Raw genomic sequence first — 27,263 nt, forward strand, 5'->3', positions numbered from 1 at the left:
GAAATGTTTGGCCTGGCATTCTTTACTCCAGTGTGACAAAGAACAGAAGAAGCTGATGGTTCACAATATTATTAAAAAGGAGCGTTCAGAGGTTCCACCAAAGCAGCGTGATGCCCTTAATCAAGCAGATTATGAAGGGACACGCCTTCATATTCACCACCAGAATCATGTGTTTATTTGAAACTCTTCTTGATGTGATCTGGGCTGATGATGCAGACTTTCAGAAGCTGCTAAAATTGTGCATTCCAGGAAAGTGTCAATGATGTTGCTGAAAGGAGGTGAAGCTTATTGAAGATTTTAACTGTAGTCAAACAAAGAGTGAAGATCAGAAACAATTTCTACTGCACATCTTTAGTGACGCCAACAAAGCCACAGTGATTGTTAGACTTTCTAAGCAGCTTTTATGTACTTTCCAAGCTATTTTTATGCAAGTTTGAGTTTGTGTTTCCAGACTAAAATGACAAATCATTTGAACATGCCTTATTATTTGGTTCGTTATGTTATGGTATAGGCCCTGTGGGAAATATTATGTGTTGGTCATGCTAATTCACCTAATATTATGGACTTTGGAATGACAACAGGGTGGAAAACACGTATGACTATCTATAGGTCTATATAACATGTTTTTTCTGTACTTTGAGATGCCACGAAGCAGAAAAACTGACATATGTGGACCCCGTGGCATGTTTCCACCCATGATAAGGTGCACTGGGTCAGCAGTATTGTTCATTTTCTTGCTGTATATGCTAAATCAACAAGTTAATGTTTTGTCAAGATGTAGTATAAAGCTACCCCTGATCTTGAGTTGGTCAGAGACGTCGTTCCGGGGTGGCAGTTGTACTTGGTAATCAACTTGAATCTCTCTCAATGGAAATGCTGAAATAAAGTGGCCTGTTCTCTCGGAATTCTCCATCTCCTGTGCTTCTTTTTAGGACACGCATTGAACCTTCCGAAAAAACCCAAAGCCCTATAGGGCAATTTGCAAGTGTGTTGAGTGTGTTCCAACTACAGGGGAATCACACTTCTCAGCCTTCCTGGTAAGGTCTATGCCAGGGAACTGGAGAGGAGAATCTGGATAGTCGAACCTCAGATCCAGGAGGAGCAGTGTGGTTTTTGTCCTGGCTGTGGAACATTGGACCAATCCACACTCTCTATCTGGTGCTCGAGGGTTCATGGGAGTCTGCACAGTCCACATGTGCTTTGTGAATCTGGATCTGGCATTTGACCGTGTCCCTCGTGGTGTCCTGTCGGGGATGCTCTGGGAGTACGGGGTCCGGGGCCCTTTGCTAAGGGCTGTCCGCTCCCTGTCCGGTCCCTGTATGACTGGAGAAAGAGCTGTGTTCGCATTGCCGGCAGTAAGACAGACCTGTTCCCGGTGCATGTTGGACTCTGCCAGGGCTGCCCTTTACCTTAACTTGAGCAACCTCTAAATTAGGGCTGGATATCATTAAGAAGTTGCCAATACAATACATACCTCGATGCATAGGCCATGATACGATACATATCTCGATACAGTGAGCTTTTGATTCGATACGATATATTTCAAATCGAGTCAATACAGTTCAATAAAAAATAAAGGCTAAATCATGGCCGTGATACTAAAAGTCTTTGTTAAATCACGTCTTGTGCAAAGTAAATATGAAACACAAACATTTTAATCATCAAAACAGTGAAAATGTCAAATGTGTCTCATAAACGAGTTTCCTTCCACTAAACAAACAACAAAACTGTAGCTTTAACAAAATAATTTAGTAAAATAAACTAAAAAAATACTCTTGGTGATATATCGATACAGCAGCCCACAATATCGATACTGTATCATCACATTAAATGATACGATATATCGATATTTCAATATTTTTGCACAGCCCTACTCTAAATAGTGAATAGCTTGCATAAAATTCTGACCCAAATATTTTGGCCAGATTTGGAACCAAATGCAGGGTTCTAATCTAGAATCTAAAAAAAAAATAAAATAAAATTGGACCATCCTAGAATTCATGGTTCTGTTTAGGAGTTTGATTTTCGACAAAAAGGTGAGAGTGACAAACTGAAAAACTGTTGCCTAATGCACATCTGTATCATCCGTTGTAGTCCAGTGAAGTCAGCTGTTTCTGGTCAGATTGTGTTCAAATAAAACTCAGATTAACGTCTAATAAAGCCTCAGACAGAGCAGTGCCCTCGGTTAGCATCACACCCCTCAGGAAACGTTGATGACATGAGCTGCAAAAGTATCGACTGCTCAGAAATACTTCAGTCGCCTACGGCTGGTTATTTGGCCCGGTGACGTCGCATCTGCTTGTCTCCATGGGAACAGATACGTTTAATGCCGTACTATGAAACTTTTCAGGCAAAGCAATAACATCTCCATGGAGACAAGCAGGTAGTAGACTCTTCAATAGAAAAGTGGACACTGTGCAGCTTTAAGTTAGAAGAATATAAGAGCTTGATGAAGAGATATGAGGCAGTGTGATGTAGAGAAAGAGAGACAGGGAGAGAGATGGAGAGATGAGGGAGAGACAGAGGTGGATGGATGGAGAGAGAGAGGAGAGATAGAGATGGAGGGAAAGAGAGAGGAGGAGGGAGAGAGAGACAAAGCAAGTGTGAGAGAGGTAGAGGAAGGCAGAGATGGAGGGAGATGGAGGGCGAGAGAGAGAGAGAGATATGGAGGAAGAGAGAGGTGGAAGAAGAGAGAGGGAAGAAGAGAGAGGTGGAGGCAGGGAGAGATGGAGGGAGAGAGGAGGACAGAGAGCACAGACCTGCAGGGCCCACACCAGTCGGTCTGCTGGTTCAGACCGAAGCGAGCGCGACACTTCTTTGGAGAGCCGGGGTCTGAGCGAGGGATAGAGAGAGAGAGAGGGGAGAGAGAAGGAGAGAGGGGGGTAAAGAGGAGAAATTGTGGAGAGGAAACAAGGGGAAAGAGAGCAAGAGAGAGAGAGACAAATAAGAGGGAGAAAGAGAAGGACAGAGAAAAAGAGGGAAAGGGGCAGAGAGAGGGAGGGGGTGTGAAGAGAGAGACGGAGAGGGGAGGAGAGGTGCAGAGGGGAGAAGGACAGGGAGGAGGAGAGGAGGAACAGAGAGGAGGAGAGAGGGAGCATGCACAGAAGAGAAAAAAATAAGTGTTAAGAATTAAACAGGTTAGAAACATTCAGAGTCAGAGAGTTTAGTTTAAAGGTTCTATATTACAAAAACAGACCTGGAGTTGTGTTTTGTTTCATTCACACATGTTTGAATAATTCTTTTTTATTAGTCTGTCTACATCTTTATCTTTATTTCACCGTTGCATTTATATTATATTATATTTATATTCTAGTCACTCAAAGACACTTTACAGTTCAGTCTTTATTCTCTCCGCGCTCAGTGAGGGTAAACTACTGAAGCCACAGCTGCCCTGGGACAGACTGATGGAAGCAAGGCTGCCAATCTGCACCACTGACCCCTGCAACCTCCACCAACACTCACACTCCACTTTCTTACAAGGCAATGTGGATGAAGTGTCTTGCCTAAGGACACAACAACAGTTTTTTTGCCACTGGCGCCCCGCTGTTTATCTGTATCTTTATTTTCACTGCACTGGCTTCCTGTTGAGTTCTGTGTTGATTTTAAAATCTTGACAGGCCCCAGTACATGAGTGACTTACTGCGCCTCTACGCCTCAGGTCACACCCTCCGGTCCTCAGGTCAGGGCCTCTGACAGACGGACCAGTTCTTTCAGGCCCCCAAGTCCACAGCAGGAATGTCCTGCCCCCGGCCCTTCGTGAGACAGACTCTACTGACACTTTTAAGAAGCATCTCAAGCTGCTTTTTAGACAAGCATTTGGTTGACTGCGTCTGTAATCCCTTTTTATCTGTGAAAGATGATCTATAAATAAAGTCTGTCTCGCTTACAGGAGCCTCTGTTCCTGCACCACCAGACTCACTAAGAGCTTCAACCACCAGGCTGCCAGGAAGCAATCTGCATCTCCCCAAAGAAGAACTCTGGACTTTTCCTTTTCTTCTATTATTATTTAATTTAGAAGATTGAGAGTGAGATCATAATCTCAATTTTAAACACTTTATAAACTTTTTGAATTGAACTGAATTATTTACTTACTTACATTTCCAAAGCTCAAAATGCTCTGCTCCACTTTGAGATGTCATGAAGTGGTAGTTTTCAAGTTAACAGCTGTTTTTACCTTTAATTCAGCAAATATTGGCAATTCAAGGGCTGAAATCATCCAAATGATTCTAGTGAAGGTGTGTGGAGTTTAAAAACACAGTGGACACATGTGGAGTATTACCACATGACATCACAAGGTGTAACGGAGTCTTTTCAGTCTGAGAAATGAACTTAGCCTGAATCTGTTGAGTTTGTGTGTTAAACATGTGTGAATGAATCAAAACACAAGTCCAGGTCTGTTTGTGATGAGGAAACAATCAGAACATAGATCAGAAAATAGCGTAACACGACCTTTAAAATCAAAACAGTGGAAATCACAGACAGCAAAGTGTTAACAGAGGAAAAATAATCTGGTTAGTCAGTTTAAAGTCAAAGACGGTTTAAATACATTTTCTTATTTCTGTTTTATTTTTTTTAATTTTTTTTAAATTGGTGACTTTGAAAACTTTTATTGTAACTTAAATGCGCTTAACGTGATTTTTACCGTCTTAAAAACATAAAAATCAGAACTAGATCATTTGAAACAGTTTGCAATGGTCCAAAGTTTTTCCTCACTTACCTTACGCATTCAGAACATCCTACAAAAGTGTCAATTGTCGTAATAAATCCATTTGAATCTGATGAAAACAGCCAACTATTTTTGTAAATTTAAGACAAAGTTCCAGATCTTTTGAGGTGAAAGTGTAACTGTTTTTGACGAGAGAACTTTTTCATACGGTGTTTTCGGTCCCGTCAGATCAAGGCTTTTATCAGGTCAAATTCTTCTTTTATGATTTCACTTTGCGATGCAGTTTCATTGAAAAGCCAAACCCTGACAGCCCAAGCTTTAAGTGCGTTCTGAAGTCAGTTTTATCTGTTATAAAGTTCAAACTCACGATTAAACAAAACTTTTATATCCACTGAAATACTCTGAACTCAAACTGAATGTGAAGATTCAGCTCCTGCTTAAAACTTCAACAAAAGCTGCAATTCCACAATATGTATGTGTTTTTTTTAATAATATTTAAGGTATTTTAATCATGTTACAATTTATTTTTTTATTTTTTTATATTCCTTCACATATAAATTGAATTATATTTTTAGTTTGTCTCTTTTCTGTTTCAGATGTCAGATGAGTTTATAAGAGCTTTTCATAACTTTAAGAAACTAAAGAGGAGTTTTGCAGTGATGGTAAAGCTAACAACTAGCATGCTACTGCGCACTTCCTGATTATCGCACTAAAAATGCTCAATAACGTTGCACTTTCTCACAAAATATCCACAAATGTTGAACCTGAATGTTTATATAAGTGACTAAACCCTAGAACTTAACGTACACTGGAAAAAAACAAAAAAAAACAATATCTAGCTAAATTAAAATAACTTTTGAAATTTTGAAAGAACATTTTACTTTATTTGAGTAAATTCAACCTGACAGCAAAATTATCTGCCAATGGAATAAGTGTGTTTTTCTTAATTCAAGCGACATTCAATTTTGTTTTTTATTTTCAGTCCAAAAAAATGTTGTTTTTCTTACTTTAAGTGTAGCAAGATTTTTCATATTTTAATTACAAAAGTCTTATTCCACAGGCAGATCATTTTACTTGTCAAGTGAAATTTACTCAAGTCGTGATCAAACTTTATTAATTCCAGTCACCTTAACTTAACTTGACTAGATTTTGTTTTTTGCAGTGTATTACAGCAACAAAAATTTATTTTACCAAAACTAATTTTCATTGGTGGAAGGTAACAAAGTACAAAAGTAAAATTAGAATCCTTAAGAACAAATTTTAGGGTTCTGTACTTTACTATACTTAAGTACATTTTACATTACTTTTTACTTTTACTTTAGTACATTTGAGTATGGTATCTGTAAATTTTTTATCTGGACCGAAAAGAAAAAAAGATTTACATTTCTTTTAGTTTGAGAGCTGCTGAAACGGCGGTGACTTTATTATTTTTTTTAAGTACATTTAAATTGAGTTAATGTCCCAACTTTTAGCAAACTAATACACAAAAAACTGCTCGAAAAATTAAGAAATCAACTGTTTGAGTCTGTTAGAGAGTCAGCTATCTTTTTAAATTAAATTTTAATTTACTTTAACATTTTATTCTTTAATTGCTCTAAAAAAATCTCTGCATAATACTTTTTTACTTGCTTAATTTTTACTCTTTTTAAGTACAGGCGTTTTATTTAGATGCCGACAGTACGACTTATTTTGACCTCAAGATTTACTTATATAATATCTCTGCACTGGAGCAAGACACATTTTGCTCAAATACATGTTAAAAATATAACGCAGAACCTTAATGGTGATGTGTGTAACTTTCTCATAACATTAAGTGAATAAAATCTTTTTATATAAATTTGGGTGAATGGAAAATTGAGTGGGCGGGTTTGGTTTGACATAAAGCGCATCCTGCACGAACGACGTTATAACGCCAACGCAAAATGTACCCAAACTACCGTATATTTCTTCTCCTAACATGCCCGCGCTGTGTCAGATGCCCTGATTCTGGTGAATTTGTTCAGGACCAATTCTGTTGAATTTGAATGTTGAATTGAAATTCATTATAATAACAACATCAGTCTGTGTGTTTGGGTTTTACCTGCAGTGGAGTCCTGTGTCTTCTCCCTTTTTCTCCTCTTCTTCTTGCCCTGAAACAAAATACATTTATTTTAATATTTTATTTATTACAGAAGTACATGTACTGTTTATTTGTTGAAATAAAAATATATTACACTATGTAGTTATTACTTTGGGATTACTTTATATTGTATAAATGAATCAGATGTGTTCTTTTATATTTTATGAAAGATATTTAAATAACACATGAGTCATCACACCGGCTGGACACTGCTGTGATGCTGCAGGACACACATGAAGAACACTTTTGTCCTGAGGGCTGTTACTCTCCTCAAACTGCCCTGACACAGGATCTGATGACCCTGCACTGAAACTTTTGTTTGATCTTTTTTATTATTATTTTATTTTACTGTGTTTCACTGCTTAAACTGCTCCTCTGGGACAAATACAGTGAGATCATGCATGCTTTTCTTTACTTTGTGTTTGTGGACCCCAAAATCCAACACTACACCAGAGACCCAGGACTAACCCAGGACTAACCCAGGACTAACCCAGGACTAATCCAGGACTAACCCAGGACTAACCCAGGACTAACCCAGGTAAAACAGGGATTAAAACAGGAATAAAACAGGACTAAACCAAGATTACACCAGGACTAATCCAGGAATAACTCAGGACTAATCCAGCACTACCTACTCTCCTCAAACTGCCCTGACACTGGATCTGATGACTCTGTCTGTTGAGCTGCACTGAAACTTTTGCTTGATCTTTTCTATTATTATTGTATTTTATTGTATTTCACTGCTTGATGTGCTTAAACTGCTCCTCCACGACAAATACAGTGAGACTGATTGATCGACTGATAGCAATGAGTAACATAAGTAACTAAGAACTATTCTGTGCACAAGTGTAAAATTTTCATAGAAATGTACTACACCATAAAGTAATTTCATTATTGTAAGTAGTAAGTAAGTTTCACCCAGCGCTGGATTAGTCCAAATATGTGCAGAGAATCTCCTCCACACATGTTGTTGCTGCTGCTGCTGTTGTTGTTGTTGATGGAGGTGAGATTTAGAGGAAGTGGTTTGGTTAAAAACAGCTCTGAGCCTCTGCACATTGTCTCTGTGGTTAGCAGAGCCCCTCTGTCTCCTCTCTTCACCTCTCTCTGTTCAGAAATGTATTCAGACAGACTTGGTTCTGTTGTGTACTGGGGGATTCCTCTCTTAAAGCTTTTATCACCTGTATTCTGTCAGTCAATACTGGGCCCCAAAAATATCTCCACACTGCAGCTATTTCACACTGCTGGAATTAAAATACAAGGATAACATGTTGACTGTTTCTCTAATAATTACTGCTCTATAAACTTATATTTTCTCAGACAATCAAGTCATACACCTGCTGTGTGTGTCTGTGTGTGTGTGTGTGTGTGTGTTGTGTGTGTGTGTGTGTGTGTGTGTGTGTGTTGTGTGTGTGTGCTGTAGCAGTGTTAGCAGTGAGGCAGCCATGCATTTGCTCCTGTTAGTTTAGTAAACCTCATTTATGCCTCTGTGACACAACCAGCACATGCACAGGGCCAGACCGGGACTAAACCAGGACTAAACCAGGACTAAACCAGGACTAAATCAGGACTAAACCAGGACCAGACCAAGTCCAGATAGCTCACTGTATACAGAAGTGAACTGAGAGACTAAGACGTCAGCTCCAATCAAATGAAGCCAATCGAGGCCCATCTGTCAATCAAACCTGTTGAACTACACATGCACTAACACTTCCAGAGTGACCTCAGGTAAAGAAGACTTCTGATTTGTCTGTTATTAATGTTCATATTCTGATTTAAGGAAAGATAGTGAAATAAAACCCTCGGGATCATGTCGAGCGAGTTTAAATCATCATTTAAAGGTCAGAATGACGCGGCTCACAGCAGCAGTTACAAAGACAGGGGCCACCATTTTTCAACAGAAAGTGAATGAGAGTGGATGGAGCCGGAAGCGCGCCCATGCTCACTCGCTAGCAGGTTAGATCTGTCCATTTCTATCTACAGTCTATGCCAGGGCTAGACCAGGACCAGAAGGTGCATGCATTTGCAGAGAATCCCCATAATCCCCTGGGCCATGCAGTGTGGTGCACAGAGACATAAGAAGGTTCCTACCCCATCCGCCCATCTACCGCCCTCGCTATGGCCTGCCTCCTGCACACAAAACACAGTACAGCTGATCCTCACAAAGACTTTTAGAAGCATGTCCTATTCACTATGTCACGCACACACAACAAACACTCATCTGTTCATGACACTGTTCAGTACTCTAAACTTTCTGACACCCATGTGTGTAGCAGGAGGTTCAAAACAGCTCATGTTAGAGTCACATGTTATTTCCCTGTGTAAAAGTCAAACTCTCCCGTGTAAATCATGGGTTTTAGCCTGACAATAGCATGTTCCAGTCACATACATAGTGCATGTCCTGGTCATATATATAGTGGTCATATAGACAGTGTGTAGTAAAGAGTGTTGTGACTCACGTAGTTGTCGCGTGCGGACCAGGTGGGGTACAGCTGCATGTGGAGCTGTCTCTCCTTTCGGGCCAGTTCATAATATTTGGCCTGCTCCTCACGGGTCAGCGCGTGCCACTGGAACAACAAACACTGTTTATTTACACCAGCATTTAAACACATCATTACAAACATTTCATCAAGTATTTCATCTTATCAACTAAATACCCCAGTTCACCCAGATTCTTGTCTCTACACAGAAGTTACTGCTTATGAGGAATGTTCCACATAAAAAGTCATATTATGTTATTTTCTGATCTGTTATATTGTTCCCTACTCAAAAACAGACCCGAACTTGTGTTTTGTTTCATTCACACATGTTTAAGACACAAACCCTGCAGATTTAGGGTTCTTCTCTCTAACAAAAAACACCCTGTTCCACCTTGTGATGTCATATGGTGATACAGGAAGTGCTCCACTGTTTTTGTTTTTTTTTTTAAACTTCACACACCTTCACTAGAATTATTTGGATAATTTCTACCCTGGAATTGCAGCTCTCTACTATAAACAAAAGGTAAAAGGAGCTGTTCACATAAAAACTACCACTTCATGACATCACAAGGTGGAACCAAAAGAAAAAAAGGGAAAAAAAAAGTGCTTACAAACATTTCATCATGTATTTCATCTTATCAACTAAATACCCCAGTTCACCCAGATTCTTGTCTCTACACAGAAGTTACTGCTTATGAGGAATGTTCCACAAAAGGGCATTAAAAAGGAGACAAGAAGGTGATGTCACTAGGTCAAGTTACAGGTAAGATCTCTACAAAGGTGATGCCACTCATAGGAAAAAAAATGCATATTTTTAGCAATAAACATTTACAAAGTCAGAAAGCAAAATGAGTCTGAAATCCAGTCGGTTTAAACCAAAATGACCTAAACCCCAGCACCTGCATCAGTCATGAATCAGCGCTAGTGCAGCTCTGGAGGTTCTGAGCTTTCACATGAGGCATAGTCTGTCTGTATACTACACTAGAACTAAACCAGGACTAAACCAGGACTAAACCAGGACTGGATGAGGACTGGAGCTCACCCTGCGGCCGAGTATCTGGTTGATGGCGGCGCTCTCCTTCAGGGTGCACTCTGCGATCACCTTGGCCCTCATCTCCTTCATGTAGAGCATAAAGGCGTTCAGAGGTTTCTTTATCACAGGCTTCTTCGGCTCCTTCTCCCTCTTCACCTCCACCTGAGGCTTCCTGCTCACACACAAACAACACACACACACACACACACACACACACACATTAGACACACTTAAAGCAGCACTGAGGAACCTTCTGGAGGTGGCATGACGCCTGTATGATCCATGGAATTAGAAAGTTAAAACCATACTTCAGAACATTCTCCACAGATGTTTAATGCCATACTGTGGAAGATTGTCCAAAGGAAAAACATTTCCATGGAAACAACCAGGAGGAGGTTCTCCACCAGGCCAAATATGAGTCAGGTTTGTGGAGAAGCAAGCCCACTCACACTAACCATGCATCTTTTTCTTTACTAAATCAGGACTAATCCAGGACTAACCCAGGACTAACCCAGGACTAATCTAGAACTAACCCAAGACTAACTCAGGACTAACTCAATACTAATCCAGGGCTAACCCAGGACTAGCCCAGGACTAATCCAGAACTAACCCAAAACTAACTCAGGACTAACCCAGGACTAACTCAATACTAATCCAGGACTAACCCAAAACTGACTCAGGACTAACCCAGGACTAACTCAATACTAATCCAGGGCTAACCCAGGACTAGCCCAGGACTAAACCAGGACTAGGACTAACCCAGGACTAATCCAGGACTAAACCAGGACTAGGACTAACCCAGGACTAATCCAGGACTAACCCAGGACTAGGACTAAACCAGGACTAATCCAGGACTAACCCAAAACTAACTCAGGACTAACCCAGGACTAACTCAATACTAATCCAGGGCTAACCCAGGACTAGCCCAGGACTAAACCAGGACTAAACCAGGACTAGGACTAACCCAGGACTAATCCAGGACTAACCCAGGACTAAACCAGGACTAACCAGGACTAGGACTAATCCAGGACTAACCCAGGACTAATCCAGGACTAACCCAGGACTAATCCAGGACTAACCCAGGACTAACCCAGGACTAGGACTAACCCATGACTAACCCAGGACTAACCCAGGACTAATCCAGGACTAAATCAGAACCAAACCAGGACTAAAACAGGGATTAAACCCAGATTATACCAGGATTAAACCAGGGCTACACCAGAACTAACCAAGGACTAAACCAGGACTAACCCAGGACTAAACCAGGACTACACCAGGACTACACCAGGACTAACCAGGACTAACCAGGACTAACCAGGACTAAACCAGGACTAAACCAGGACTAAACCAGGACTACACGAGGTTGTCTTACGTGTACATGGCGCGGTCGTAGGGGTCGTGCTCCTGTTTGCCTGTAGGGGGCACTATAGCGGGGTGGGGGATCCCTGTGGGGTGCATCCCCGAGGGCCCGAGCATCAGGGAGTGTGGAAACCTGCAACACAACACAAACATAAATACACATAAGTACACGATATGTTACATGACGTTACGCACACTCCCAGCCACGTGACTGGACACACTTTTAAATACTGCTCGAATGATTCTCACTGAAGACTTCAAAACTATGAAAGAACAAAAAATAAATCATCTCAAAACCGGTTTAAAAAGGTTCATATTACGCTATTTTCCGTTATTTCTTATTTTCTTGTACCATTTCAAGCTCTTCATTGGACTTGCATGACATGAATTACAATAAATAACTGGAAAAAAATGTAGGTGTTCTAAAACTTTTGACCGGTAGTGTAGAGATTATAGAACAGCTGGATATATAATTTATTTTGGATGCATTTATGTTTTTCATATTCAAAGTATGTTTGATTCATTTTATGTTTCATACATCGCAAAACTGCTCTAAGGTTCATATTTGTAGCCTATATTTATTTTCAATTTGAAAGTTTTGATTAAGTTATCAATAACAAAGTGTTTTGTTTTGGGTTTTTTGAGAGAAAAATACTAAATAAATGCATCATGCAACTAAAAAATAATGGTCTGAATAATCCTGATTGACCAAAATAATTGTGAAAATGATTTTTTTCCATATTTGAGCAGCTCTACTACAACTTCACAAACCTGATGCAATGTTTCATAAGATATATTGTTTCATAAGATATATAATTTATTTTGGATACATTTATGTTTTTATTGATGCATTTACTTTCATGTTCAAAGTATATTTTTTTCATTTAATGTTTCATAAATCACAAAACTGCTCTAACGTTCATATCTGTAGCCTATATTTATTTTCAATTTGAAAGTTTTGAGCAAATTATCAATAAATAACCGGAAAAATGAGGGTGTTCTAAAACTTTTGACCAGTAGTGTAGATTAAATTAGATGTTTTCAGTTTGTATCTACAGTGTGAAGTATTACATTGATGAGGAGGTGTGTCCAGTCGACTGGGAGTGTACACAATACAATTTCAAACACACAAAAGCATTTAGCCAAAGCACATGGAGCAAAAGCAACACAACATCGTGATACTTTTTAATAACGACATTCATTTCTGCCATGATAAAGTAGTAAAGATTTCACTGTTTGTTAAGACTGACTCAGGGTTATGAACTTTAAAGGGTTAGAAAAGTTAGAGAATTAACAAAATGGTAAATAATCACACATTTATACTGCACTTTTTCACCCATTCACACACACGTTCATACACCAGTGTACGCAGACACCAAGTGAAAGGTGGGTGAAGTGTTTTGCCCAAGGACACAACAACGGTATTCATCTGTGTGAGCTGGAATTTAGTTAGTTTTTTTGTTTTTTTTCAATCGCGTGGCAGTAAGAGCCACGTAAATGTCTTGTTAACGTTGGTGGCGTCAGTCACACAATGGATGAGGTCGTTAGTAATTGTCGTTGTTAAGAATCAGATTCTGCATCATTTTGAGTAAAAAACATCAAATATTACAGATTTATACTGGGCTGGCGCCTTTCTGTTTGTACTGAAAGTGATTTATTTATAATTTTTTTAAATAAACATTATGACACCTAACATTAGGGTGGACATAATTGAAGGCAGCAGTGATTTCAAATATAAAAAGCATTTCTCTATCAATATTTTAATATGGTTAAGGAAAGACTGGACTTTTTATTTTCTTTTAGCGGATAAAACAACTTATGTTCAGATATCCTAGTCTTTGCTTCTCTACAGCAAAAAATTACCTGTTCATGAAGACTTGGGCTCAACAGACAATTTGAAGAAAACAAACAAGAATTTTCAGAATGTGGTTGTTTTAAAAACCATGACAATATCAAGTAATCCAAAGTATTCGGATTACGTTACTCACTTTAAGTAACTTAATGGATTACGTTACAAACTACATTTTGGGGTAAGTAATCTGTAATTTGTAGGGGAATACATTTTAAAAGTCACCTTCCCAACACTGCCTCTTAACCAGGATTAACAAAATGTCGAGGATCCTTTATTGTGTTGAAATGCACGTTGTCGCCAGGAGATGGAGCCCTACTCATACAGACGGAGCCCGAGCGTTTCTCAAACTGTACTAAGAGTATTATTACTTTTAAAAGCAGCACTAAAATGTGAATAAAATGTGTGATAAACTGTTTTAATAAGTACTAATTCTTTAAAAAAGTACCACAGATAAAAACAGACACGACCAGTCCAAAGTTTGAACACACCTTCTCAATGTTTATTTTCTTCATACTCATTGCTTCCTACAGTTTATTTTCCCACTGAAGATATTAAATATTGATAACTTACAGCTGATGGCATCAATATTCACTGGGGGTGTGATGCTAAACGTAGGCACTGCTCTGTCTGAGGCTTTATTAGACTTTAATCTGAGTAATATTTTGATATAATCTGACCAGACTTGTGGAATTACAACAGGTGAGATGATTTGCGCGGTTAAACAAGACTCTCACACGTAAAAAAAATTACAGTCAAAAGCTAGACAGTATTACCCAGCAGTTTTTCAGTTTGTCACTCTCACCTTTTTGTGGAAAATCAGAAAATCAAACTCTTAAACAGGACCATGAACGCTCGCACTGATCGCAGGCTCCTGTTTTGTTTTGTTTTTGTGTGTGTGTGTTTCCTAGTTCTGAAATATTTTTTGACAGTGTTTGCTTATGTGTGCGTTGTGTCTCCATGGTAACTCCCCCAGCGTGAATATGCAAAGTATCAATATGACGCATGATATATAGAATTATGTAGCAAAGAAAAAAAATATGTTTTTTTGATTGTTTTTTTTTTTTTATACTGAAGCTAAGTTTATATGATGACAGTTTGAACAGAAGACGTCACATCTTCACTTTTTATTCCACGTTTAGTAGTGTTTTTTGCGGATGAAATCTGCAAATATACGGTGACGCAAAAGTGTGTAGAATTGGATTGGGTATACATGCCAGATTTCTGTTATGTATGTGACGTAAACCTGACCAGAGTTTTGCGTCTTGGGCAGTGCAGAACGGAAACTCTATGGTGGAGCGTATTCAACTTTTCCAATCTGGGGTGTAGTTTCAGATTTTTGCGTTTTTAAACCCCAAAAACGCCCTCACCGTCTAAACGAAAGCGACTTCCGATAAAATATTTTGTTGCGGTGTTATGTAAACAGACCCTAAAATCCTCAGAGTATTCACCCTTTGCTTTATCGACAGCGGCAAACCCTCGGCCTTCGCTTCATGAACTCCTTGACGAAGTCTCCTGAAACGGTTTTCACTTCACAGCCAGGATCAAGAAACGCCAAAAAATGCCAAGCAGTGATCAAAGCAAAGGTTAAATACTGTTTTTAGAAACCTTAAACAACTTTGGAGCTATTTTGAGTTTATTTTTATCGCTGAATCCACATGTGTCATTCATAGTTTTGATATCGTCAGTGGGAATCAACAGTGTAAATAATCACGGATATAAAGAAGAAACATAAATGAAAATGCGTGTCCAAACATTAGACCGGTCATGTGTTTTGGAGAATGCACGTTTAAAGCGAAGCACGAAACAGCAGAAGACAAAGAAACACGCAAAGCTCTGACACAAAACGCCGAATTTTCCCCCATTTTCAGAAAACTTTTCCACTCAGCAGCATCTATAGCAGAGTTCTAACGTGTACTTTTCACTTTTCCAAACATCTGAGTGAAGTGAAGTCCTCTGGTCAATACTCGGGTTCTTGTTGCACATTTTGTTTTGCAGCAGCGTTGAAGACATGACATCCTGTTTAAAACCCACTCATCGCGTTTGAAAGTGGAAATTTTGACTTAAAATGACTTGAATAATCAAATTTGACTTCTTTTGTTTCAGTGTATGATTTTATATTTTGATTTTCTGTATTTAATTCGTGGTTAAGGTTCAAGGTTCATGTTTTGAATCCAAGTCATTTTAATTTGAGGAGGGACTGAAGCAGGCGGCTTTACACTTGGCTGCAGTAGCTCGGCTCGGCTCGGGTTAGTCCAGGTTTAGTCCTCTTTTAGTCCTGGTTTAGTCCCTGGTTTAGTATAAGTTAAGTTACAGTTCTGGTCCAGGTTTAGTCCCAAGTTATGTCCCGTGTTCATGTTAGTTCCCTTTTAAATCCTGGTCTACTCCTGGTTTAATTCTGGTGTAGTCTTGGTTCAGTCCTGGTTTAGTCCTGGTCTAGTCCTGGTTTAGTTCTCATCTAGTCCTGGTCAAGTCCTGGTTTAGTCCTGGTTCAGACCTGGTTTAGTTCTGGCTTAATCCTGGTCTAATCCTGCTTTAGTCCGGGTTTAGTCCTGGTCTAGTCCTGATGTAGTCCTGGTGTAGTCCTGGTCTAGTCCTGGTTCGGTCCTGGTCTAGTCCTGGTTTAGTTCTGGTCTGATCCTGGTCTAGTCCTGGTCTGGTCCGGGTCTGGTCCTGGTGTAGTCTTGGTCTGGTCCTGGTCCTGGATCTGGTTCTGGTGCTGGTGTGGTCCTGGTGTAGTCCTGGTCCTGGTCATGGTCCTGGTTCTAGTCCTGGTGTGGTCCTGGTTTAGTCCTGGTCTGGTCTGGTCCTGGTCCTGGTGTGGTCCTGGTGTGGTCCCGGTTTAGTCCCGGACTGGTCCTGGTGTAGTCTTGGTCTGGTATTGGTCCCGGTCTGGTCCTGGTCTGGTCCTGGTGTAGTCCTGGTCTGGTCCTGGTCTTGTCTGGTCCTGGTCTGGTCCTGGTCTGGTCCTGGTTTAGTCCTGGTCTGGTCCTGGTCTGGTCCGGTCCTGGTCTGGTCCCGGTTTAGTCCTGGTCTGGTCCTGGTCCTGGTCTGGTCCTAGTTTAGTCCCGGACTGGTCCTGGTGTAGTCTTGGTCTGGTATTGGTCCCGGTCTGGTCCTGGTCTGGTCCCGGTTTAGTCCTGGTCTGGTCCTGGTCTGGTTCTGGTCCTGGTTTAGTCCTGGTCTGGTTCTGGTCCTGGTTTAGTCCTGGTCTGGTCCTGGTTTAGTCCTGGTCTGGTCCTGGTCTGGTCTGGTCTGGTCCTGCTCTGGTCCTGGTCTGGTCTGGTCTGGTCCTGGTCTGGTCCTGGTTTAGTCCTGGTCTGGTCCTGGTCTGGTCCTGGTCCTGGTCTGGTCCTGGTCTGGTCCTGGTCTGGTCCTGGTCTGGTCCTGGTTTAGTCCTGGTCTGGTCCTGGTTTAGTCCTGGTCTGGTCTGGTCCTGGTCTGGTTCTGGTCCTGGTTTAGTCCTGGTCTGGTCCTGGTTTAGTCCTGGTCTGGTCCTGGTTTAGTCCTGGTGTGGTCCTGGTCTGGTTCTGGTCCTGGTTTAGTCCTGGTCTGGTCCTAGTTTAGTCCTGGTCTGGTCCTGGTTTAGTCCTGGTCCTGGTCCTGGTCTGGTCTGGTCTGGTCTGGTCTGGTCTGGTCCTGGTCTGGTCCTGGTCTGGTCCTGGTCTGGTCCTGGTTTAGTCCTGGTGTGGTCCTGGTCTGGTCCTGGTGTGGTCCTGGTCTGGTCCTGGTCCTGGTTTAGTCCTGGTCTGGTCCTGGTTTAGTCCTGGTTTAGTCCTGGTCTGGTCCTGGTCTGGTCCTGGTCTGGTTCTGGTCCTGGTCTGGTCCTGGTCTGGTCCCTGGTCTGGTTCTGGTCCTGGTTTAGTCCTGGTCTGGTCTGGTCCTGGTCTGGTCTGGTCCTGGTCTGGTCTGGTCTGGTCCTGGTTTAGTCTGGTCTGGTCCTGGTGGTTTAGTCCTGGTCTGGTCCTGGTCTGGTCCTGGTTTAGTCCTGGTCCTGGTCTGGTCCTGGTCTGGTCCTGGTCTGGTCCTGGTCTGGTCTGGTCTGGTCCTGGTCTGGTCTGGTCTGGTCCTGGTTTAGTCCTGGTCTGGTCCTGGTCTGGTCCTGGTCCTGTTAGTCCTGGTCTGGTCTGGTCCTGGTCTGGTCCTGGTCTGGTCCTGGTCCTGGTCCTGGTCCTGGTCTGGTCTGGTCCTGGTTCCTGGTCCTGGTCTGGTCTGGTTCTGGTCCTGGTCTGGTCCTGGTCTGGTCCTGGTCTGGTCCTGGTTTGGTCTGGTCTGGTCCTGGTCTGGTTCTGGTCCTGGTCTGGTCTGGTCCTGGTCTGGTCCTGGTCTGGTTCTGGTCTGGTTCTGGTCCTGGTCTGGTCCTGGTGTTACCTGGTGTAGTTGGAGGAGCTGGGGAGGTTGGAGGAGTAGGTTTGTCTAAATCCGCAGGAGGAGAGCGAGGGATACACCGAGGTCTGACTCTGCCTAATGACATTTTTACAAAACTCTTCAATCACATTTCATCAGATTTGATTTGATTTCAAAAATGTATTTTAACCCTTTTGTGAGTGTTGACGACCAGAGTGTCACAGAGTCTGGTCTTACTTTGTCCACAGAAACAACTGCAACTGTTTCATTGTCTTAATACAGAAGAGCAAACGGACGCTGACATCTGTTCAAAACCTCTGCTCCACCTTGTGATGTCATCAGGTGGTGCCCCCCTTCTCCAGGAAAGCAAGGATCACGGTTTAATTCTTGACTATTGCCCCCGAACCCAAACCGTAACCTTAAAGCTCCATTGCGCGAGACACATGGTTTTCTGTATGGAGATGTTCGATTGCTTCGTCTGGAATGTTTCACAGTTTGGCATTAAATCTTTCTATGTTCTTATCTAGACCAAACCAGACCAAGTTACAGGTCAGATCTGTGGAGAGGCGAGAGGTGGTCTATCTAGGTCACAGGTGTCAAACATACGGCCCGGGGGCCAGATCCGGCCCTCCAAGATCTTTAATCTGGCCCTCGGCTGATTTTCTACTAAAATATTTTAACTATATTTTCTATTAAAATATTGTTAATTTTCTGTGGTGTTTATCACAGCAGCGTCTCTGTACGTGGCCCCTCCCACCAGAGCAGCACAAATGAAGACTTGTCTCTTTCCAAACGCTCTTAAAGGACGATCGTTTTGACTGTTGACCGTGACACCCTCATCAGAAAAATGTCCAACATGAGAAAAGTGGAGCCGAGTGCAGGATTTTACAAGAAAAATTGACTTATTCCTATTTGCATCCAAGTTAATGTTAAAACATTGTGTTGAAATTGCTTTTTTTTTTTTTTAAGTTTCAGGTTGTTCATAATATTATAATATTTTGTAAAAGAAAGAGTTCATCAATTAAAAACGATTTCTGTAATAGATTTGCGTTTCTCTACACAAATATTTGAACGTATTGTTATTTTTGGGGTTTATATGCCATAAGTTTTTTGATCCGGCCCCTTTGGGATCAAAGTCGGTTGGATACGGCCCCCGGACCAAAATGAGTTTGACACCCCTGATCTAGGTATTTTTCATAGACTGTATAAAGAAGTGGACTATGTGAGTGTGACGTCACCCACAGCGTTCAGCGAAACTCAAATGGAGCTCTGATGCTCACGGTTACAGGGACAAGTTTGAAGCCTGGCTGGATATTAGGAATAGGATGTTTTAACGGATAAAATAGTGAAATAAAACCCCCAGGATCATGTACAGTGGATTAATATGAACATTTAAGACCAAAACGTTGAGGCTCAGAGCAGCAGGTACAGAGAGAAGAGCCACAATATTCTAAAGGAAGTCAATGGGAGAAGGTGGCTGAGCACTCACGCCTCACGGCAAGAAGGTTCTGGGTCTGATCTCTGGGCTGCCCGAGCATTTCTGTGTGTGGAGTTTGCATGTTCTCCCTGTGTCTGGATGGGTTTCCTCTAGACCAGGCATGTCCAAACTATGGTCCGGGGGCCAAATGCGGCCCTCAGACACATTTTTCTTGGCCCTCAGACTTCCAGGTGATTTGGCCCAAATTACCTTGCATCAATTAAAACATATTTTTTACTGCAAGTTTTTTAAAAATCTACCTTGATAAAGCCAATGTTGAATATTTAGTGTGTGTTTTTAAGGATCTTAGCATGAATAAAGACTGATGGCTCATTCTAACGTGTTAATCATGCACATATTTCAATTATTCACTGTATTGAGCATCAGTCTACGGCTCTTGATGAAAAAAGTTTGGACACCCCTGCACTAGACACTCTGGTTTCCCCCATCAACCCAAAACCTGCACCATAGCAAAGGTCTGGACCAAGCCTAGCAACAAGATCATGGAGCTGGGTCCCTGGGCATGCCATGTGCCCCACTACAAGGATAATAAAAAGTACCTAAAAAAAAAACCCACATTTATATATACAGTCTATGATATTTTGGGGGCTATAAAAGCACCTGCAGTTGAATAAATGTAAGGTAGAGCTATTTAATGCCATACTGTGGAACATTCCAGGCAGAACAATGACATCCATGGAGACAATCAGGGGACAGACCCTCCACCAGAAAAGTTGCACAATGTACCTTTAAGGCTAATCTTAACCCAAACCCCTAACCTTAAACTCACGCCTCTAGTTGGACGTCTCTTCACTTGAGGCAGTTCAGATTTTTAACTCTCACTTTTACACCAGAACGTTTTATTTACGAGTTTTATTCAGAATCAGAATGTACAGAGATAAACCAGAGCTTCTGTCTGCTTCACTCAAGTGTTGTGTCCAGTTTAAAGGTTGTATGGAGGAGTTTTTTATTTGTTTCAAATTGTCAATGAAAGTTTAAAATACCATTACAGAGACGCAGCAGCCTTGTAATTATGATGACCAAAAAAAAAAAGAGAAAGAAAATCTATCAAGTGTGGACGTGTTGAGGCCAGATAAACATCAGCCAATAGAAAACGAGGCTGCCTCATTTTCTATTGGCTGTTAGGTTGTCAATCAAACTCCCTGCGTTTCTGAGGTAACTATGCAGCGGTTCTTAGAGGCTTTTTCTAATTGTGGCTCTCTCGCAGTTCGCATAAAGTTTGTTGCGATGTCGGACGAGAATCCACGACCAGTTCGCCGCAAAAGAAAGTCAGTTTTTGAGGTCGCTGAAAGAAGAAGAGAAGGAGAAAAGGAGCGAAGACAAACTGAGGTGATTCTTGGAGATTCCTTTCAGTGACTGAAGCAGATAAAGGGTCTAAAAACTGAGGTGTCGGTCTCTAAATTATTTCTAGAGGGACCTGTGGAGGAGGAAGGTGGTGTCACGCATGCACTACATTTGAAAAAAGGACTGTTGCTGGATTTCTCTTTCCTTAAAAAAATCCTCTATACAACCTTTAAGACTCTGTCTCTGTCCACTGTTGTTGTTTTTTTACTCTCCCAGTGTATTGTGGGATCGCTCTAGTGACCAGTGCTGGACACCGCTTTTCAAGGTGCATTCTGGGAAAATTTGAGTGCACTACACAGCAAAAACTGGAGGGTTAAAATTTTCAGGGTAAAATATTTCAGAGTTGTTTTTAACAGAAAAAGTGTTGTGTTTTAACTCTCTGAAAGTTAAATGTGGGTTTGAGTTGGGGTTATTTGCCAGAGTTGATGTGGCTAAAATTAATTCAACTTCCCCTAGTGTTAATTTGACATCTCCTATCCACCACTTCAAACTCCTGTGAGAGAAGACCAGTTTGAACCAGTTTTGTACATAATTTAACCTTAAATTAACTAAAATAAAGTGTCAAAAAAAAACACCTCTATGTGTTGTTTAACTAAATCGGGATAACCCAACAAAGTGTTATCTGTTTACTCTCAAAATGTTAATATAACTTAACTTACTATATTTTGTGGTTTAAAAGGAACTTTGGTCCAGTGTTACTTAATTAACATTTCCAAACATGTTAAATTAACTCTAGAACAGTTTGGACTCATATAAACCCCGAGAAAATGTTCAAATTGATTCTGTGAGAGTTGATTTTAACACTCCACTTTTTGTTGTGCACATTCGGTTCCGCCAGCCATTATTCTGAACCGAGCATTATCATATTGTCCAATCTTTACTCAAAACAACTGACTGTTTTCTTTCTTTGGCACAAAATCGTCTACTTTTTATGACACTTTATTTACTTTTGTTTTATTAAATCTTCTGTATTCTCCAAACTTGTGCCAACGCCTTCGGTCCAAGTCTAAACTCAATCTCCGACATTTCAACAACGCAACATGTTTAGACCCCCGCCCCGCCTCCCCCGAAACCGCCAAAGTGTGCGTCCCACCGCCAGACATCCCATAATCCTCTGCTTCTTGTTGTGCTTGTTTACAAAGGCGCCGAAAGTCCCCCTGGTCCTGCACATCTGGGGCTGCTCAGCTCAAACAATGGTGGCTCAAGCGGGACAAAATCAAAACCACTGCGTGACATTTCAGATGGAATAAAACAACCGCTTTTTTAAACAAAGAAGTCCCATTGACGAGGCCAGGACAACATAATCTGAGCTAAAGAGATTACACTGAAAAGCACAGATGATGCGTCTGAAGGGCCCGTTAAAACGTTTAGTGCCCTTTGCAAATCTGGATGGCATTTGGAGCTTCCTCTTTAAGGGTGTGCCCGCCGTACAGTCCATACAACCCTGCACTTTAGATCTGTACACACATGCTAAAAAATGGTATTCTTGTATTGTCACTTCACATTTTAGTCTTTTGGTCAGCTCTTGTGGACGTGTTTGAAAGAACACGATTATTAAAACATAATCATTAGTGTGGTCCCTCAAAGCACGGTCAAAAATAAAGTTTCAGATAACCTCGATCAGAACCTGCATTAAGTTTTAACTCCAGAAGATGATTTAGGAATTAAAAGGAGATGTTTTAGAGCAGGGGTGTCAAACTCATTTTGGTCCGGGGGCCGTATCCAACCAACTTTGATCCCAAAGGGGCCGGATCAGAAAACTCATGTCATATAAACCCCAAAAATAACAATAAGTTCAAATATTTGTGCAGAGAAACACAAATCTATTACATAAATCTTTTTTAATTGATGAACTCTTTCTTTTACAAAATATTGTAATATTATGAACAACCTGAAACTTTAAGAAAATCCTGCACTCGGCTCCACATTTCTCATGTTGGACATTTTTCTGATGAGGGTGTCACGGTCAACAGTCAAAACGATCGTCCTTTAAGAGCGTTTGGAAAGAGACAAGTCTTCATTTGTGCTGCTCTGGTGGGAGGGGCCACGTACAGAGACGCTGCTGTGATAAACACCACAGAAAATTAACAAGATTTTAATAAAAAATATAATTAAAATATTTTAGTAGAAAATCAGCCGAGGGCCAGATTAAAGGTCTTGGAGGGCCGGATCTGGCCCCCGGGCCGCATGTTTGACACCTGTGTTTTAGAGGTTGCTCAAGCTGCACGAAGTTTCCAGAAAATTTAACTCATTTTGCGTTTTCAGCAGTGTTGGGCACATTAATTAATTAGCAATTAGTTATAGTTACTGGTTACTTCTCCCAAAAAGTAAATGAGTTACTCCACTATAAAAGTAACTAGTTATCAGGGAAAGTAACTATTGCGTTTTTTTGTTTATTTGTTTTTAAGGGAATATTCACACTTGGACTTTAGAACCGTGCTGTGCTCAGGAACGATTGCTGTGGCTTCTATGTTCCACACTCACACACAACCGAACCGAGCCACGACCGATGACGTCATCACAGCAGATCAGTGATTTTGTCTCCACCCGCACAAAGTGAAGCTCTTGATCTGCCAAAAACATTTTGAACAGTTCCCCTGATGATGAGACTTTCAGAAGACTGATCAAACTGTGTATTCCAGGAAAGTCGTCAGTGATGTTGTTACTAAAAGGAGGTGAAGCTTATTCAAGATTTTAACTGTAGCCAAACAAAGAATGAAGATCACAAACAGGATCTGAGTCAAAGACACGGGCTCATCTTTAGTGACGCCAACAAAGACACAGTGGAGCTGGACTTTCTAAGCAACTTCTACATGATTTTTATGCAAGTTTCAGTTCACGTTTGCAGAATAAAATGACAAATTATTCGAATATACCTTATTTATTTGCTTCTATGTTATAGTACAGGACCAACAAGGCAATTTTCAAGAGTTTTGAGCAACCTCTAAATATTTATTAATTTGCAAAAAATGTGGACCTAAATATTTTGGCCTGATATGGAACCAAATGCAGGGTTCTAATCTTGAGAATCTAAAAAGAAAATTCTTTGGACCATCCTAATAATCATTAGAAAAATCACAGATGTTTTTCCCAAATTGTTCAGCCCAGTGGAAAATGTCAAGGGTGAGGGTTCAATTCCATAAAAGATGAATAAATGTAGTGAAGCTCTGACCTGTAGGATGCCGCTCATAAAACACCTTGACGTTTCAGGTCAAGTTTGGTCGTCATAGAAACACTGACTCACGGGTTTGAGAACAGCTGTTTGTCTCTCACTCTCCCCCTCCCTCGTGTGTGTGTGTGTGTGTGTGTACAGGTGTGTGTGTGTGTGTGTGTGTGTACAGTGTGTGTGTGTGTGTGCGTGTGTGTGTGACTGACCAGCCCATGGAGGGGGTGATCTGGCCCACTCCGCCCGGGGGGAGGGGGTAATACCCGGACAGGTCCTGGCTCTGTCTGTGCACACCTGAGAAAACAACACAACACAACACAACATGAGTGTCAGACGCACACAAGGCAACAAGAACAACGCAATAAACGGAGAGAGGAAGAGAGAGGGAAGAGAAAGAGAGAGAAAGAGAGAGGAGAGAGGAGAGGGACTAGAGGGACAAGGGAGGAGAGGGACGAGAGATGAGAGAGAGAAAAGAGAGGGAGGGAGGAGGAGAGTGGGAGGAGAGAGAAGAGAGAAGAGAGGAGAGATGAGAGGGACGAGAGGGGAGAGGGAGGAAAGAGGAGAGAGAGGAGAGAGAGGGAGGGAGGAGAGTGGGAGGAGAGAGAGAGAGAGAGAGAGAGGAGGGGGAGGAGAGAGGACAGAGAGTGGGAGGAGAGAAAGAGGGAGGAGAGATGAGGGAGATAGGAGGGGGAGGAGCGTGGAACGAGAGAGGAGAGAGGGAGGGAGGAGAGTGGGAGGAGAGAGGGAGGAGAGAGGAGAGAGAAGAGAGGAGGAGGGAGAGAGGAGGAGAGAGAGGAGAAAGGGAGGAGAGAGAAAGGAGAGAGGGAGGGAGGAGAGAGGAGAGGGACGAGAGGGACAAGGGAGGAGAGGGAAGAGAGATGAGAGAGAGAAAAGAGAGGGAGGGAGGAGGAGAGGGAGGAGAGAGGACAGAGAGTGGGAGGAGAGAAAGAGGGAGGAGAGATGAGGGAGATAGGAGGGGGAGGAGCGTGAAACGAGAGAGAGGAGAGAGGGAGGGAGGAGAGTGGGAGGAGAGAGAGAGGAGAGAGGAGAGAGAGGAGAGAGGGAAGGAGGAGAGTGGGAGGAGAGAGAGGAGAAAGGGAGGAGAGAGAAAGGAGAGAGGAAGGGAGGAGAGAGGAGAGGGGTGAGAGGGACAAGGGAGGAGAGGAAGAGAGATGAGAGAGAGAAAAGAGAGGAGAGGAGGAGGAGAGTGGGAGGAGAGAGGAGGGGGAGGAGAGAAGACAGAGAGTGGGAGAAGAGAAAGAGGGAGGAGAGATGAGGAGATAGGAGGGGAGGAGCGAGGAACGAGAGAGGAGAGAGGAGGAGGAGAGGGAGGAGAGAGGACAGAGAGTGGAGAGGGAGAAAGAGGGAGGAGAGATGAGGAGAGATAGGAGAGGAGCGAGGAACGAGAGAGGAGAGGGAGGAGAGAGGAGAGAGAGAGAGAGAGGAGAGAGAGAGAGGAGAGAGAGGGAGGAGAGAGGAGAGAGAAGAGAGAGGGAAGGAGGAGAGTGGGAGGAGAGAGAGGAGAAAGAGGGGAGAGAGAAAGGAGAGAGGAGAGGAGAGAGAGGAGAGGAGAGGGATGAGAGGGACAAGGGAGGAGAGGGAAGAGAGATGAGAGAGAGAAAAGAGAGGGAGGGAGGAGGAGAGTGGGAGGAGAGAAAGAGGGAGGAGAGATGAGGGAGATAGGAGGGGGAGGAGCGAGGAACAAGAGAGAGAGAGAGGGAGGGAGGAGAGAGAGAGAGAGAGGGAAGGAGGAGAGATGAGAGAGAGAGAGAGAGAGGAGAGAGAAGAGAGAGAGGAGGAGGAGAGTGGGAGGAGAGAGGAGGAGGAGGGAGAGAGAGAGGGAGAGGAGAGGAGAGAGGAGTGAGGGAGGAGAGAGAAAGGAGAGAGGGATAGACGGGGTGAGAGAGAAAGAGAGACACACACAACATGCAAATCAGTGGTCATTAGAAATACAGTAATACATTTCAAAAAAAAAAAAAAAAGAGAAAGAGAGAAGAGAGATGTAGGAGGAGAGAGAAAGGGAGAGGGGAGAGGGGGAGGAGACAGAGGAGTAATTAGTTTGTCAGTTCATATTTCAGTCTTTTTGTCAATTCTTTTTGTCTGCATTACTCGATTTTCAAACCACAAAAGAGCGACGTTAAGCTGTCAAACGTATCGAAAATCAGATACTAATCGAAACAAAACAAAAAAATATTGAAACTAGATATTCATTTTTGCAGGATCACTGACAGAACAGAACAGAAATGAACCTTTCCTGAATGTTTTTACAACGATCTGGAGTTGTATCAGAACAAGGGACGCAATGATATGGTTTTCGATAAATATCTCAATACATGGGTCACGATATCGATTCGATATCTATCAAAAAATGGTCATGGTAAAAGGTCACAATTTTTCTATAGCGCTTTTCCACCTTCAAGGCACTTTACAACACCAACCACTCACCCATTCACACACACTTTCACACACATTCATTCACACACACACACACACATACACACATTCACACACACTTTCACTCACACATTCACACACACATTCATACACACATTCACACACACACATTCACACATTCACACACACATTCACACACACACATTCACACACACATTCACACACACATTCACACACACATTCATACACACATTCACACACACATTCACTCACCCATTCACACACACATTCACACACACACATTCACACACACATTCACACACATTCACACACATTCACACACACACACATCACACACACATTCACAAACACACACATTCATACACACATTCACACACACATTCACACACACATTCACACACACATTCACACACACACACATTCACACACACACATTCATACACACACATTCACATTCACCCATTCACACACATATTCACACACACACACACATTCACACACACATTCACACCACACACACATTCATTCACACACACATTCACACACACACACACATTCACACACACATTCACATTCACACACCACATTTCACACACACATTCACACACCAGTGTACGCAGACACTGCGGGCAAGGTGGGTTAAGTGTCTTGCCCAAGGACACAACAGCAGCATTCATCTGTGGGAGCTGGAATCACACCAGTCAACCTGTGGGTCAGTGGATCTGATGCTCAACCTGTGATGTTTATGTTGAGAGCTGGAATCAAACCACCAACCTTCTAAAATCAGCAGGTCTAAAAATGGGAGGTCTAAACCAGGTCTAAACCAGGTCTAAACCAGGACTAAACCAGGAACTAAACCAGGTCTAAAACAGGACTAAACTCAGGTCTAAACCAGGTCTAAAACCAGGACTAAACCAGGACTAAACCAGGTCTAAACCAGGTCTAAAAACCAGGACTAAAAACAGGACTAAACCTGGGACTAAACCAGAA

At 42.1% G+C, this 27,263-nt stretch overlaps 1 protein-coding gene across 7 annotated transcripts in view; it reads right to left on the bottom strand.

Moving 5' to 3' along the window:
• The window catches only part of tcf7 (transcription factor 7), a 139,360-nt gene that overhangs the window by 15,282 nt on the left and 96,815 nt on the right, over positions 1-27,263 (bottom strand). For 2 of the 7 annotated variants that reach the window (XM_055148339.1, XM_055148343.1), the window contains exons 5-12: positions 24,068-24,152; positions 17,875-17,967; positions 11,668-11,787; positions 10,305-10,467; positions 9,242-9,349; positions 8,874-8,912; positions 6,747-6,795; positions 2,760-2,832 (exon numbers count right to left, since the gene is read on the bottom strand). In XM_055148339.1, coding sequence (XP_055004314.1) covers positions 2,760-2,832; positions 6,747-6,795; positions 8,874-8,912; positions 9,242-9,349; positions 10,305-10,467; positions 11,668-11,787; positions 17,875-17,967; positions 24,068-24,152 — 730 coding nt within the window. The remainder of the gene's footprint in view (positions 1-2,759; positions 2,833-6,746; positions 6,796-8,873; positions 8,913-9,241; positions 9,350-10,304; positions 10,468-11,667; positions 11,788-17,874; positions 17,968-24,067; positions 24,153-27,263) is intronic. The other 5 variants (XM_055148344.1, XM_055148345.1, XM_055148341.1 and 2 more) reach the window with 4 other exon arrangements.

This window comes from Boleophthalmus pectinirostris, unplaced genomic scaffold (assembly GCF_026225935.1).
Source record: "Boleophthalmus pectinirostris isolate CB_2022bp ecotype Guang Dong unplaced genomic scaffold, ASM2622593v1 HiC_scaffold_12, whole genome shotgun sequence".
Taxonomy (NCBI): Eukaryota; Metazoa; Chordata; class Actinopteri; order Gobiiformes; family Gobiidae; genus Boleophthalmus; species Boleophthalmus pectinirostris.